Below are 15,536 nucleotides of genomic sequence, written 5' to 3' on the forward strand. Positions count from 1 at the left end.
CGCATGTGGGGAAGCTCGACAGCAGGCAAGCAAGGCGGGGCGGAGGGGAAGGGAAGAACGCATCTTATTGGAGCCTTCTGGCTTGCGACTTAGGGCATGGCTGTGTTGGTGGTAGCGAAATAGTTGTGCGGTGTCGGGTCTCGTATTGCCGTGCGGTGGTGCGGCCCTGCCGTCGGCGCCTCCCTCCTTCCTGCCCACCTGGTGCGGCGAGCGGCGGGGTCGACATGCCGCCGGGCCAGCTGTGCACATCTGGTCTAAGCACGTCCTGCATGTCTGTATGTATGTCGTTTAAGAAAATGTGCGGATGTACTGTCTGTCTGTCTGCCTGCCTGTCTGTCTGTCGCACGATGGAAGAAATGTAAACTGATTTGGACTGCCCCGAGCATTTTGTACGAACAGCTCGTGCTTGTCGTATGCAATCCATGGCATATTTACTCTCCGTACGGATGTACGACTTTTGCTTCTCGTTCACAGGCATTGGCGGGCCTGGCTGTTGACCTGGGCGGGGAGGGTTTTGAGTCTAGGTTAGCGTGTGTGTATAGGCTGGGCGCGTTGTGCTGCAAGGTGGGGTTGAGGGGCGGGAAGGAGAGGAGGGCCTGCGGGTATTGCTCTGGGGGGGTCTCTCCATCCTTGTGGGGACCAGTGACGAGGGGAGCAGGACCCTTGTCGACTTATGTACGGCGTAAGTGGTTGGGAGTGTCAAGGCGGGATGGTTGCGAGCTCTGGGGTTATGGCGTAGGGGTTTATGGCGTGAAAACCAGTGGATAGTATTGTCATTGTACGGCAGCTACGGCAGATGGAGGGGAACGGTGAGAAGCTGTAAAGGGGAGTACTGGGGGCGGCAATGCCCGTGGGGGAGTAATTTGGGCTGCTTGAGCGAGGGGGGGTACTTTTGCTTCTGGTGCTAAGGCCAGTGCCTTTGTAGGACCTTGCCGTACACACGAGAAATGTACCTTTTAATGTGTCAGTCTAAATTTCTTTTTGAGACACTTTTCTGCCGGGCGGTGGACGTGACGGTATTTCATCTCTCTAATGGAAGTGGCATCCAATATGCAATAACGAATATAGCCACAGTCGCATGTTTTCCAGGTGGTGTAAAACCGACAACTGTCAACGACCAAATGCGCGCTTTGCCACACGCGACGGCTGCGCCATCTGTAGGACGCATTCAGCCGAGTGGGGCACTGGGTACTGCGGCATTTCCAAACCCTCTGCGACAAGATGCAGACCTGGAGCCTAACGGCCTTAATGCTCGGCAACTTTGGCAGTGTACAATAAGCCGCGTAATTATCGTTGTCATTCATTCATTCATACATACATACATACTTTTCCTCGTGTTTCGCGACGCTCCGGGCTCCCCTTTCCGCCGACTGGGCCCCGCAGCTGAAGCCAGTAGGACGACTCTTCTCACCTTCTCACACCGCATCAGAAAGCCGCGATCACAAGCGCATCATCCTTACTCCGGTTTCAATTGCTCTTCGCCCTGCTTTCGTTTTGGACATCCCCACTGGCGCTGTCTTAGAGACTTTTCAAGACAAGACATAAGACGTGTTCGCCTCAGCAGCGGTTCCACCGTCTTAACCCATATGGCATCTTATGAAGGTACCCAGTGGGCCGACATGCAGGCAGGTCTCTGCACACTCCAGCCTTGCCTTTTCCAACACTTTTATGAACACATCCCTTCCGTTGTAGGAAGTTTGTTGAAAGTTTGTAGGAAGTTTGAAGGAAGTTTGTAGGAAGTTTGAAGGAAGTTTGTAGGAAGTTTGAAGGAAGTTTGTAGGAAGTTTGAAATGCGAGCTGTACGACGACGTAGATCAGGTACGTCCCCAGGTGGATCAAGTCACCCGCCGAGGGAACTCCACTTCCATCCCCAACCCATTGCGCGACCCGTCAACACCCCCCATGTCAGTCACATCGCCAGACTTTGCGAAGGAGATCACTTGGTAGGGATAACCTTTTTGAGTGGGATCGGCGCATGACCGCTGACCACACGGGCTGTAAGAAGTCTCAGAGCTAAGAGGGCGGTACACGTAAATGCCGAGTTCGCCGTGAGGACGCGGCGGAGGATGAGCACCACGTGTTAATGGAGTGTCTCTCGGGTCTCTGAGCCGCGTAGGCGTGCCGTGGAGGTTCCGTAATGACATGGAGTTGCGAGAAATCATGGTGTTATGGGATCAGGCGAACCTAGGCGAATCTTCTGGCACAAACCTAGAAGGCGCAAAGGGACATAATGTTGTAACGGACTTTTACTCCATTCGAATGCTGGTCGCATGTGTGCCCCTTGATGGATATCCGTTGTGGGGACACAGTTGTTGGTTGCCAGTACGGCCGGTACAACATGTAACATCTTGTCAAGCCAAACTGGTAGCTGGAATGGCATAGTATCACCCAAACATAAGATCTCGATCATCCGGGTTAAGTGCATGATGGCTGTAAGTTGAAACAAGAAGTCTACAAGAAGGATACGGCACTCATGTACGGTAGAAAGCCCCCACCTCGCGCTTGGTGCCGGGCGGTTCACCAGGGTTTCGATTTTGCGTGTTAGCTCTTGTGATTTTTAGTTGTAACTTCCGGAAAATCCGCTTTTTAGTCAAGCCCGTCACCTCATACCGGTACATCATTGCCTTGCCTGTGCTTACCATTCCCATCCTCTGTTAGCACCGGCCTATTCTTAAGGATTGATGAGGTCTTGTTCAGGGTTTGTCCGCAACCCATCACATGCATTGTCTGTGAAGGGAGCTAACAGGCTTGTCGCTCGCGTAGCTTCTGCGCCTGCACCGCCTCTGCAGCAGACAACTTCATATTCTAATCCTTCTGAGGGAAAGACTCTCCGTCGTCTCATTCTTTTGAGGCATGCTGACAGTGACCAAAACTCTGGTGTGCGAGACCATGATCGGCAGATAAGCGAAACTGGGCGGAAGCAGGCTTCGCAGGTGGCTCAGTTGCTGAAAAGCAAGGGATGGACTCCCGATCTTGTTCTCGCCAGCAACTCCAAAAGGACAAAGCAAACCCTGGACGAAATGTGCGAGGTGATGGATGAGCTAGGTGACGTCGATGCACATTATTACGGCTCGTTATACACGGTTGCAGCCCTGGATGGTCAAACCCGTGAGCACATTATGGAGTGTCTGCTTGAGGTGGTGGACGACGTCCGGAACAAGGTGGTCATGTGTGTGGGGCACAACAAGGTGAGCGGGTCCTTTAAACTTTGCTTCTGGCCGCGCTTCTCCTATACAGTGAGGGTCCCGGCTGTTTTGCATTTTCACGCGTGCCAGCATGCAATCACGCCACAAGTGCCCCCTCCTTCCTAGTCGGGTGCCGGACACTACTCCCGTGACCCTGCTCATTCTCCCCCGTGCTCTTTCCATTCCGCCATTCGCCAGACGCCCGTCTTTGCGTAGTCGGGCCTCACAAGCGTCCATGCACCCAAGCATCCCTAAGGTGCCAAGTCGCTAACATATGCACGCGTATGCTAAGAGCTGTCAAGGTTCAGTCCTCCTCACAGCGCGCTGCCTACACACCCCTACACACCTCCTTGTGCATGCAACACGCGAACCTCGCATCAGGGCTGGGAGGAGGCGGCTTCGCAGTTCAGTGGCACAGCAGTGAAACTCAAGACGGCGTCCGCAGCGCTGCTTCAGTGCTACAGCGCTTCCTGGAAGGAGGTACTGCAAGATAGCGTACAGTGGCAACTTGTGGAGGTATTAGTGCCGGCAGTTTGAGCAGCCCGGACATTGGCGGTGGCAGGGCACTTCAGCATGCGGAACCTGGCCGTCGCAATTGTACAAATCCCCATCCCCATCCCCAAGGAGCTTGAGGAGGTTTATTCGTGGGTAGTGTGGGAGGCGGAGGCGTCGATTACCTTTGACTTGTACAGGGCTATTTCTTGGTCCTGTTTGCACCACTGCTGCATCTCGGGGCATTCTCCTTCCTTGCACTCTGCACCGTTCTTCCTTCCCTCCTTGTGGAGCTGTATGTAGAGGTGTATGCTGGTTACGAAGACGGACTGAGGTGTGGAGGAGGCTTGTTTATGTTTTCGTCACCTAAAGCGCTTGTGGATGCTTGCCGGGGGGCTTTACGATTATGCCTTGACGCGTTGGTGCAACAGGAAAATTGGACGCGTGCCGTCCCCAGGTCAGGGTGTACATCCAGCAGTATCAACCGAGGTATGACTGGTTCTTCCTTGCCTGTTCGGCAACTGGTGTACGTTGCTGAGACACGTGCGTTTTAAATAACCGGGCTCGTTGACTCCATGTACTTAATGTAACGATGCCCTTGGCTTTGTTGAAAGGCTGAGAGGTGCTGAGCCTACTGAGTATGTAAATGCCGTTGCTGGCGATTGAAGCGGGGCGGATTGAGACCTGTGCGACCGACGGTGCTGCACCCTAAATCGTTGGGGACATTACGGTCTGATTCATAGCCTGATGAGGCACTAGTGGCTGTCCTAACATGGGACGCAGGCGTTATGGTGGTGATAAAGTGCAGCACGTTGTTGTGGGACCTCGTGTACAAAAATGTCCCCGCTTGCAGCCTGCGGCGGAACACCGGTTCTTCCTGCTGGAACCTTTGCGGAATGCCTAGGAATGTACCCAGTAACTAATATATCCCATTGCCTGGTACCTGTGGTGGGGTTGAGCTGGGACGACAGCGGACACCCAAGTGTGGCGTTGCCAGTGCATGTGGCTGGTGTACCGGGGGGACTGGTGTACCAGCGATTGCTGGCCAGGCTTATCTCGACGTAGTCACTAGTCAGTAGTCAGCACAGCAGGTCGAAAAGGACTTTTGGTTGCGACCTTGGGCTCACGGCAGCAGCCGGGGGTGGAATCGCTGCTGTGTTCGTGCGTATATGCTCTACAGGAGTTGCTCGACACCTCGGTTAGCGCAGGACGGGATGGTGAGGTGGTTGGTCTATGCACATACGGGCATACGGGTGCATGTGTTGAGTGCAGTATTGCAAGCAGATGCTACCATGATAAAGATTTGCTGTGCAGTCGGTCCTTACAGTACCTTGCAGAACCACCGCCACGTCGTACTACAATATGACCAGGGTCCTTGATTCTCGCTGTGCTGAGTGCGTTTGTTTAAGCAACTCCAAGAAGTTAATGCGAGGAAGAGAGCCAAAAGCAGTGTTAGTGTAGCTAATGATGAAAGATCCTATCGTCCAAGTAGTTCGCTGATTCGCGCTCCTAGCATCCCCCAGCCAGCCAGTTCTGCCGGCGTGGTGAAAGACACGTTCGGTTCCATGTCAATGCTCCTCGGGCACTAGGAGGTCATGTGGAAGGTTTCCTCGACCGTCCTCTATCCACCTGGGTGGGGGAACTCACGATGAATTTAATTCACCTCTCGATTCCATCCCTTCAGATCCTCGCCCTTCAGATCCTCGCACCGCATCTACATAAACACACGCTATCTGACATGGGGAGATGTTCCCCTCCAAACACGCACGACACACGAACGCGTACTCACACAGAGACACGTACGATGCAAATGCACACGCACGTAAGCGCACACCCACAAATAATAAAACCATGTTCGCAGCCACTTGCGCCCTTTGCTCGCACGCAAGCACGCTGTATCAGAAACATGAGATGCGACCGTGTGGTGGTGTCCGTATCACGCCCTGCCTGTCTGCCCCCGTGTACGAGTCAAACCTACAAACTTCATGAGGACCCACAAGCGGCTGCATTCTCTACAGACATCAGCGCTCCACATTCATGTATGTATGTATGTGTGTGTAAATGTTAACTTGTGCGTGTCTTCACCCGGACATCCTTGCAGTCGGTCATGCAGACGCATCCTGCAGCATACCCGCTAGGTCTGCCAAGCCGTTGTTGCCTCCCAGCACTCGCCTTCGGAAAGTTGCACTGGGGTATCAGTTGATGAACAGCATCACACGAAGCGCTTTTAAGGAACAGCAGTAGCAGGGACTGCTGATGCACCTCCGCAGTACACCATAGCGCGCCCTCGACAGTTCCTCTTCTCCTATTCGGCGTGGAAGTGAAACCCGTCGAGGGTTACAAACAAAACCATCGCATAACGAGAGCGCCAGGCATAGTGACTGCCTTGGGGCGATAGGACGTGGAGGAAGTCGAATGGGGGGAGAGTGTTCCCCCATAAGCCCGTGTCGGCCTTCCTATTGTCACTTTCAGCTTCTGCCCACAGAGTATAAGTCTTCAAGAGAAAGAACGAACCGCACATGACACTGCGCGCCCCATCTCCAGTCACGCCTGGGCGCTATCTCCTGCCATTACACATCGCTCTCACACACGGCTACAAAGTGTGGTGTGCTGACCCTCTCAGCCAGTAACCGGGGGACGGAAATATCCTGGTTTCACCTGAGCCGCCCCTCCCCCCTTCTATCTCTCCTATATACAGATGCACATGCCCAGGGCCACACCTTCCCTGATGTGCAGGACCTGCATCGCGGCATTGGCGGCTCTTCGCGCACCCTCTGCTTCCGATCATCTGCGTACGTACATACATACATACATACACGTATCCATACAGACAGTATGCACAACAGAAGTGATATGGCTTTTCGGCATGCCGTGGCGGCTGCCGCTTCACCTGTTACTTGACGCATACATACATACATACATACATACATACATACATACATACATACATACATACATACATACAGGGCTACGCCACAACCTGCACGCGTTACAGCGCCTGTACCTTCCCCGCCCCTTCCACCTCCCCGCATTGCGGTGTTCGTACCGCCCAAGACAGGGGGAGCTAGAGGGACGCCGCTTCCCACTCCCATTTTGTTGCGCCTCCTCCTCGCCATAGAGCAATACCCGGGCACATACACACAAGCACGTGCACGCAATCACGCACCCACATGACCGACGTCACCCCTACAGGAATGCGCAAGCAGACAGTAAAAGTATTCGCATGCACAGCGTGTGTCACACGCAGTGCAGTCAATATGTGGGACAGTCATCTTGCCGCTGGCCGGATACAGATCATCTCGATTTGGCTCAGGCACGTCTCACCCACCGGAGTACTACGTATGTCCGTTACCCGTTACGTGGCCACCCGCTACGAGCCAGGTGGAGACGCACCATGATGCGCCGTGAATACACCAGAGGACACCCCCACGGCGTGTAACTCGCGGTGACGAAGGAGTTTGGGAACGCCGTCGTCGGCGGCGGAAACAAGATATTGCCATATTGCATTGCATATGGCGGCGTGAACAGAGCAGTGTACGTGTGAGCGTGCTTGTGCGTATCTGCGGGGGAAGGCGCGGGGGGGGGGGGGCGCCCACTCCGATGCGGCCGCGTGTCGTGATACACCTAACAACACCAAATCCTAATTCCTTCCAAACCTCAGTTCACGGTAACACCCGTGCTAGGAGTACATACAGACACATGTACACATGCACATATATATACGCACATACACACATGCAAGCACACGCACCATCCACCACCACCGCCGTATCTGAGGTTCTCCCACTGCCTCACGGCCTCTGTCTAGCGCCCGTGAACTGACGCTACAGGTGCACAGGCACCTCGGTGCGGGACTACGGGCGGGTTGGCACTCCGCATTCAGCGCCCTCGCCCACAAAGCCGCACCCCAAAGGTTCCCCGCCAAGGTCCCGTAAACAAAACACGCAGGTTCCCCGCCGCCCCCCCCCCCGCCCGACCCCCCCCGACAGCTGGTCAATGCTCCCCGCCGCGGACCACCTCAGTTTCATCTCGTTTCATCTCGCAGCTAGGACTGGTCGCAATTCGCGTGGTACTCGCACATTTTCCAATGTGGGGCAAGGACCCAATCGGGAGTCACGGACGCACAACATGATCAAGAACAAAAAGATAGCCCTCCGTCCCGGAGGATCGGATCCACAGGCACCTTTGGCAGTGCAAATTGCTGCCAGCGGTCAAGAAAACCGGTTGAGCTTTCTTTCTTTCTATCTATCTATCTATCTATCTATCTAAGGTTAACAAAAGGAAGAGAATAAATCGCTACTGCCCTGGCGGTCGAATATGAGGTAAAGCCAGCCGCTTGCGCGGGGCACAACTGCATGAGGAGCTGGGCTGCAGGGCCCCGGCGTCTCGCCTGCCCGCTGCCCCCGCCGCTCCCTACTACCGTAGTCTAGCCGTGTCTTCGCACGATATTCCTTCCGTTTTTCCTTCCTACTGGTGGGATCCCCGCTATCCAAACTTCTACCGTCCGACATACATACTAAGTGACCGCAGCGGCGGTCTAACGGTGTGGTCAACACAACAGCGTAATCACGCCGCCGATACGTTTCACGGCATCTGCCTGCCGCCCTGCCCATTCCCCACTCCCCATCACGTTCCCGTCCCAATAGACCCATTTTTTCCATCTCCATTTATTCCACTACAGACTCGCTGTCGTCACCCACCCGCTCCCGCAGCACCGTTAAAAATCAATTCCTTCCACCCCCGGGGGTTTCAACCGGAAACCCAACGGCTGAGAGCACCAAGGCTGCGGTCTCCAACCTCATTGTTGATTGGGTCATAGTATGCCTGACAAGAACGCCATGCAAACTTGGTGTAAGCCTCGTACTTTCCGTCGTAAATGGGGTTCATAGCTCCCTCGAAGCTATCCACACCCCCTTCCGGATGGAGGCGTTGCCACGGCTGCCGGCAGCTGGCGCCCTTGCAGTAGCCCATCATCTACAACATAGCCAGCGTTACGAGACGGGGTTAGTAGTGTAATCAGTAACAGCAACTGAAGTGGCACGTGTAACCAGCAGCAGGATCAGGAGCAACAGATATGCCACATATATATGTATATATATGTGTGTATAAATAGATGGATAGATAAGTGTAGATAGATAGACAGACAGGACATGCAGCAACAGCAGAAAGTGCGAAAGTGAGCGCCAAAGGCATATGGAAAGGTTGGGTCAACATCTCGCAGCCGCGAGCAGACCGAACGAAAACTAATCCAACATCATAACGCGTGCGTGTAAAAGTGCAAAACATATTCTCTAAACAACACAGGGTGCGCAATATACCCTTCCTACAACTGCAACAGGACGTTTTAGGTCGTTTCATTACCTGCAGCAGCGCGTCCAGACGACTGACGAGGCGCTTGTAGTTGGGGTTAGGATTGGAGTCGAGCGTCAGCATCAAGTTGTTGATTTCGCCAGGGTCTGCGCCCAGGTCAAAAAGCTCCTTGAAGTTGGTGGTGGTTGGCCAAACGCACCAAATAATGTACTTCCAGCAAGTTTCTGTCCGGCCGTCGTTGGCAATTGTGTAGTTGGTGCAGATGCGCACCGAGCGGTAGTCTTTCTTGTCAAGATCTTTGCTCAGTGAGTTGATCCACATCTCCACTGGTAACCTGTCCGCGGGAGGTAATGCTCTGCAGTTAGTTGTACTGAATCGTGACAGTGAGAGGAGATCAGCAGCTGAGAGGAGTTTTCATCTGACAATCACTCAAAAACCCATTTGAAAACTCACATTTGCCGCATAGTGCCGTTGGTTACCGTGGCCGAAGGCGGCATGGGAGTCTCCGGTGCGGCTGCGCCGGGAGCCTCCTGAACGATGCGGTCCAGGGGAAGCGGCACGCCATCCATCTGGTCGGGTACGGCACCACCACCCAACGTAATCAATGTAGTGGTGAGATCTACCATTGTCGCCATGTAGGGATGTACGACACCGGCGGGGATGCCGGGACCGCGTATGTAAAACGGCACGCGAATGTCCTCCTCGTACGGCAGCGTCTTGCCCTGCGAAACACACCAACGTGACAGGAGGCGGGGGTTAAGGGTGTGAGGCAATGAATGGCCGAGTGTGGGTCAGTGGGTCAGTGGGGCCTCCTGAGTGTACTATACACATTGTGCATTTCAAAACACGTACGGATATATAAAAACGAGCAGGCCGAATCCGGCTTCACATGCAGGTACTTCTCATCCCCCATATTTCCCCTCCAAGTCCTCTTCCAGGCTTGACCTAACCCAGCCCGGCCCAGCCCAGCCCTGTCTGGCATCAAACCCTTCAAAATGTCGCCCACCACAGCTGCGCCCCCCCAACCAGATCGACCCCAAGGCGACTGGCATGGTACGACTGTACGGCGCTGTACCTTTGGCAGTCCATGATTTCCCAAATGGTAGCCGTTATCCGACACGTAGATGACGTACGTGTTGTTCAGTACGCCTCTCTCCTCAAGCTTGTTCACTTTCGGGGGCGAGGGTGTAAAGGGGGGGGCCGCGCGCCGAGGAACACGAAAAGCAATTACACGGCGAAACACACTTCACGCGTGTCGGGAAAAGGTGAAACACACTTCAAAAACAAAGAGGTGCTGTGCTGTGCAGAGGGCGCTATACCCAGATACAACACGATCATCACGTGATTGACGCGAAAGCACGGGGAGGGCGGGAAGGCGCCACCCCTGCAAGCAGCTGGGCAGAATCAGTGGCCGGATGTACGGGTGAGGCTCTTCAACACAGCTGTTCGCACGCCCCGGACCCGAGATGGCGGGGTGGGATTCCCCCATTGTCCGCCACCAGCCCCAGGCACCCCTAACTTCCCCCTAGCCACACGATCGTACCACCCAACATTCATCTCTTCTAGCACATGTCCAACCATCGACACCCCACCACCACCACCATCATCACCACCACTCACCAACATCCTCAATCATATCGTCCACCGACAACATGGTTTCCAGCCGCCTCTGGTAGTGCTTGTCGATACCCGCGGGGTTGGTGCTGCCGTCGGGTCCGATGTTGAGGACGTTGGACAGATACACGTTCCAATTGGAGAGCTGCGCGATTGCGAAAGAGGAAGTGTTTTAGGCAGGTAGGCAGGCAGCAAGGGATAGTGGGAACTTTGGGAGGGGAGAGGAGGATAAGGCCGTAGCAGCCCAGCGTGGGGGAGCTTGCAAATTAGGCTATAGTTATGAGAGCCGCGGGATCAACGCCTTCGCACACAATGCAAATCAATGCAATGCCCGATACGTGAAATGGACATATACAGTAAAACCAACTTCAATCATTCCCCGACAACCTCAACCCACCAACCCCTCATATTAGAGCAAGAGCAGCAGCAGCACCATCATCATCCCCACCAGCAGCACGACTACAAGACCAATACGCAACCCAACCCAACCCAACCCAACCACCTAGACGACGACGCGGAGCTGCGCACCCCCTAGGACCCGCAGCCTCCAATAGTTGTGAAAAGTGCACACATACACAAACTCTCTCTCTCTCTCAGTCTCCCTGTCACACACACACACACACACACACTCCCCCTTCTCTCTCTCTCTCTCTTTTTCTCTTTCTCTTTCTCTCTCTCTCTCTCTCTCTCTCTCTCTCTCTCTCTCTCTTTCTCTCTTTCTCTCTCTGTCTCACACACACACACACACACACTCCCCTTCTCTCTCTCTTTCTCTGTCTCTCTCTCTCTCTCTCTCTCTCTCTCTCTCTCTCTCTCTCTCTCTCTCTCTCTCTCTCTCTCTCTTTCTCTCTCTCTCCGTCTCTCTCTCTCACACACACACTCCTCCCCTTCTCTCTCTCTCTCTCTCTCTCTCTCTCTTTCTCTCTCTGTCTCACACACACACACACATTCTTTGGGACCACTGCGGATGCAAAGCGCACCCCCACCCCGAGTAGTGTACTGCACACACCCCTCCGCCACCTCTAGCGCCACACCACTTCACACCAATGTGGTAGTGGCAGTGGGCACACACCAATGCAATTGCCGCCGGCAATGCCCATCCCGACTAGCTCGTCATGCCTCAAACCCCGCCATCCTCCGCCCCACCCCTCTCCTCATCTCTCCTCCTATCCAATTGCCCCTCCACCGGCCCACCCAGTGACCCACCGACCCACCCGTGGCACTGAGACCCCGGAGAAACGCCCCGAGTACTTGGGGCTGGGCACTGGCGGCACGCAGGCGCCGCCCTCCTCCGCGCCCTTGGGGCAGGCGGTGTGACAGGCGGCGGGGTTGATCTGCACGTAGAAGGGTTGTCCCTTATCAACCGCCTCGCTGCAGAGGGGCAAGATGCAGGGGCAAAGGGCAGGGGCAAAGGGCATGTGCTGGGTAGGAGGCGCTTAGGGTTTTTTAGGGTTTTAGGTAGTGCCGTACTGGACACGGAGAGCAAAACACCCCGAGTGGCTAGTGCTGAGTGCTGATGGTGTGAAGGTAGCAGTACCGGCACCAGTTCCCTTCGCTTCGCTTCGTTTCATTTCATTTCGTTCCAAGCCGGCACACACACAAGCTCCGGAGTCTGTGCGGTCACAAGCTGACCGCCTTTCCATCCTTTTTTCCCATTCCATATCTTCAGGTTGCCTTGCCGTATTCGGCCGGAAGGGCGGGTGTTCGATATAATAAAAAGTAAATGGTTCAAGCATATTGCAAACCTTCCCAAAGCCATGCCGTACGTACTCAATGTATCCCAGCGCACGCGTCGAGATAGTGTCGGTCTGGTAGGCGTTACGGAAGCTGTCCATCCGGGCGCACTGCAAGGCAGAAGAGGGAGGGGGAAAGAGGGATAGAGGATACGAGGTTTTACCCGGGGCCCTGTCGCGACGCAAAAGAACCCCGACGCGCGCGGCGGCCCTCGTTTGTGGTGTGCATGTGGTGTGCATGACAAATCTACGGGCTGTGACATCTGTGTTGCATTACCCGACCGAAGTTGGCACTCGGCCTAGCCTAGCCGTCTCGGTTAATAGATTTTTTTGTGTTTTCCAAGTTCTGTTTTGCTTTGTTGTGCCGCTGAAATGTTGCAAAAACTAGGTTGCGACGAGAAGACTGGCGAAGGGGTGCCTGTGGGGGCTACCTGTCCGTGTGTGTGCAAACGTCTGTGTTGGTCAGAGAGAGAAGGAAATGCCCAAACTTGCTGCCGCTGATGTTGGTTATGATGATTAAAAAGCATGACAGCACTATGGGTAAGGGGAGACATGAAGGGACATACAAGTCCTACTAACCCGGCTAATCCGACAAGGTAAACACCTCAAAATAGCCCATTTCAGCAATCGCAGTACGCCCGTACATCTGCCGTACCTGGGGAACAAAGTCGTAGTTGATGTAGTCGTACACACTCTTATCCGTTAGGGGGTCAAACATGTCCCAGCCCTTGGGGCAGTTCTTGACGTCACCTGGGGGCTGAAAGTCGGGGAGCGAGGGGAGCGAGGGGAGCGAGGGCCGTGGAAGCCTAGACCACCAAAGGAGAGGAAAAGAGGGATTCAAGGCGCAGGTGCATGAGAGGAGGAGGGGTGGGGTGTTTCACGCTGGAACTGGAAAACCGGGACGGTGCGTGAGATCGCATGCGCAACGGCACCTAGGCGATTGGAGGTGAAGCATGGGAAACCCTGAGTTAGGGCTTCGAAGATATACCATGAAGCTTTTAAGACCAAAACATGTAAAATAATAAGGGTTAGAGCAGAGCCCACATCCGGATATGAACAGGATGGGGAACAATGGGGCAGGCCACATACACGAGGGCCCGATCCAGGACGCGAACGGGCGGAATGCGCAAGGGAGCAAGGGAGCAAGGGAGCAAGGGAGCAAGGGAGCAAGGGAGCAAGGGAGCAAGGGAGCAAGGGAGCAAGGGAGCAAGGGAGCAAGGGAGCAAGGGAGCAAGGGAGCAAGGGAGCAAGGGAGCAAGGGAGCAAGGGAGCAAGGGAGCAAGGGAGTGCAGCGTCCGGATAGCCGAACCAGGGGTCCAGAAGGGTCCATATGCTCGGGGTCCTTCACCCGCCGGGCCGTACCAGCCAAAGGCCTCTTCAGACCAAACCAAGCCGAATCAAAAACCCCAGCCTCCAGCCCCCAACCTTCCGAGCCACACCCAGCCACCAGCCCGCCACCCCGCCACCCCGCACAGCCTCACCACGTCGAACAGGTTGATAAACTTGCCAGTAAAGTAGGTGTTGTAACCCAGAGGCTTGAGCCACAGCGGCAGCCATTCCGCGTCCAGCTTTTGGGCTTGGAACCGGCCCCATCCGCCTGCAGACGTGAATCGGGGTTTGCGGTCGGCGGGTGAGGGCTGTAGCGGCCGTGTGACAGAGGCCAAGTCAGCTGTGCCGTCAGCTGTGACATGACATGACGTGACATGACATGCAGGCGGGAGCTCTCCAAGTTCCGTTTGGAGGTTTAATGTAACTGCACGCGGGTCCAACGGCTCCAAGCACAATGCTTGCTGTGTGATGTGTGCAGCACAACCCTCAACCCACAACCCCGGGGGGCCCTGCTACCCCCCTGCTACCCAACTGACCGACTGGGGATAACAGAAAGACAAAAGCCCCAATCTGCAATGGGGGGTGCAGCAGCTGCGTGGAGCAGCAGCTGAAGATGTAACAGACAGGACAGCGGATGCAGCAGTTGCGCTCCATAGTTAACTACCTGATCACTCTACTGCGCACGCCGCAATAGAGGTTTGTTCACTCACACGCGCACAGACTCTTCCCGTCTTCCTCTCTTTCTCTCTCTCTCTCCCTCCCGCACAAAACCCACACACTTGTGTGGCCCGGTGATAACCACAAAGTGCACCTTTCTGTTGTAGCATTACCACGGCCTCATACACCACGCACACTGCGCTGGTCATATCCAAAAATACAACCCACCGCAACCATCGCGGCTTACCTTGGGTTCATACACCTCCGATGGCTTTACAGGACTGGGTTTTGTTGTAATAATCTGCCCATGCTCATGACCGTACACACCAACAATCCCCCCTGCTCTCCCAACATCCTAAGGCCCTTACCTGCATAGCCCATGCGGGTTTCATCCCTAACATCCCTGATATATCTAGAACCCTTTACCTTGCGGCGCCTGATTGCTGGTAACGTTGTGGTTGTGGGTGAACTTGCCGGTGAGAAGGCTCACGCGGGAGGGGCAGCAGAGGGAGCTCGTGACGATGAAGTTATTTAGATGGAGGCCCTGGTCGCCGATGTACTTGTGCAGTTTGGGCATGTAGGCAGGGTGGGTTGCGTTCAAGAGGTAGTCCTGGTCGTCGACCATGATAAGGACAAAGTTTGGTTTAGTTCCTTGGGAGCGTGGGGGCGCTGGGCTGGGAGGAACTGGGCTGGGAGGACGTGGGATGGGAGGACGTGGGATGGGTGGTGGCGGGCTGGGTGGTTGTGGGCTGGGTGGTGGCGGCGACGGAAGTGTGGGCCGAACTGGGGAAGGTGACCGTGGGGGAGGCATCTTGCGGCGCACCAGCGGAGGCGGTGGAGGTGCAGTGGGTGGCGGCCGCCTCCTTTGACCTTCAACTACAGACCCGAAGAGGGCTACTTGGAGGAAGAGCGCCAGAGCGACGACAAGAAAGCTTGTTGGGCGCGGCATCGTAATAGGTCGGCGGTAAAACTCGAACACCGATAGTGAAAAATGTTTCAAGGTTCACCAAGTGATATGATGAAGCTGGAAAAGCTTTGATAGCGCTGCCCTCTAACTGGCCGCTGTTACATGAACGAGTCAAGCTATGCTACTCCTGTTTATTCAGCGCAAAGTAGCAAGTCATTAGAGCCCTCACGCCCAGTCCTACGGCAATGCTTCGTTGTACAGAACTGGATTTTGTTTCATGCTCGCAACAGTTGCTGTATTGCTGTACGG

At 54.9% G+C, this 15,536-nt stretch overlaps 2 protein-coding genes across 2 annotated transcripts; one reads left to right on the forward strand and one right to left on the reverse strand.

Moving 5' to 3' along the window:
- Window positions 1-2,681: 2,681 nt before the first annotated feature.
- Window positions 2,682-4,339, forward strand: VOLCADRAFT_80941 (uncharacterized protein; the record flags this gene model as incomplete). The annotated part of the gene is made up of 2 exons (XM_002950024.1): window positions 2,682-3,188; window positions 3,567-4,339. 2 exons carry the CDS (start codon window positions 2,682-2,684, stop codon window positions 3,720-3,722), a joined length of 663 nt encoding a protein of 220 aa, XP_002950070.1. The 3' UTR covers window positions 3,723-4,339.
- A 4,087-nt stretch (window positions 4,340-8,426) lies between these two features.
- VOLCADRAFT_90537 (uncharacterized protein) lies at window positions 8,427-15,269 on the reverse strand (the record flags this gene model as incomplete). Its single annotated transcript, XM_002950140.1, has 10 exons — window positions 8,427-8,651; window positions 9,039-9,357; window positions 9,441-9,709; window positions 10,063-10,157; window positions 10,608-10,746; window positions 11,816-11,972; window positions 12,372-12,445; window positions 12,990-13,091; window positions 13,816-13,931; window positions 14,747-15,269. 10 exons carry the CDS (start codon window positions 15,267-15,269, stop codon window positions 8,427-8,429), a joined length of 2,019 nt encoding a protein of 672 aa, XP_002950186.1.
- Window positions 15,270-15,536: the final 267 nt, after the last annotated feature.

The sequence above is a fragment of the Volvox carteri genome (assembly GCF_000143455.1).
Source record: "Volvox carteri f. nagariensis unplaced genomic scaffold VOLCAscaffold_17, whole genome shotgun sequence".
Taxonomy (NCBI): Eukaryota; Viridiplantae; Chlorophyta; class Chlorophyceae; order Chlamydomonadales; family Volvocaceae; genus Volvox; species Volvox carteri.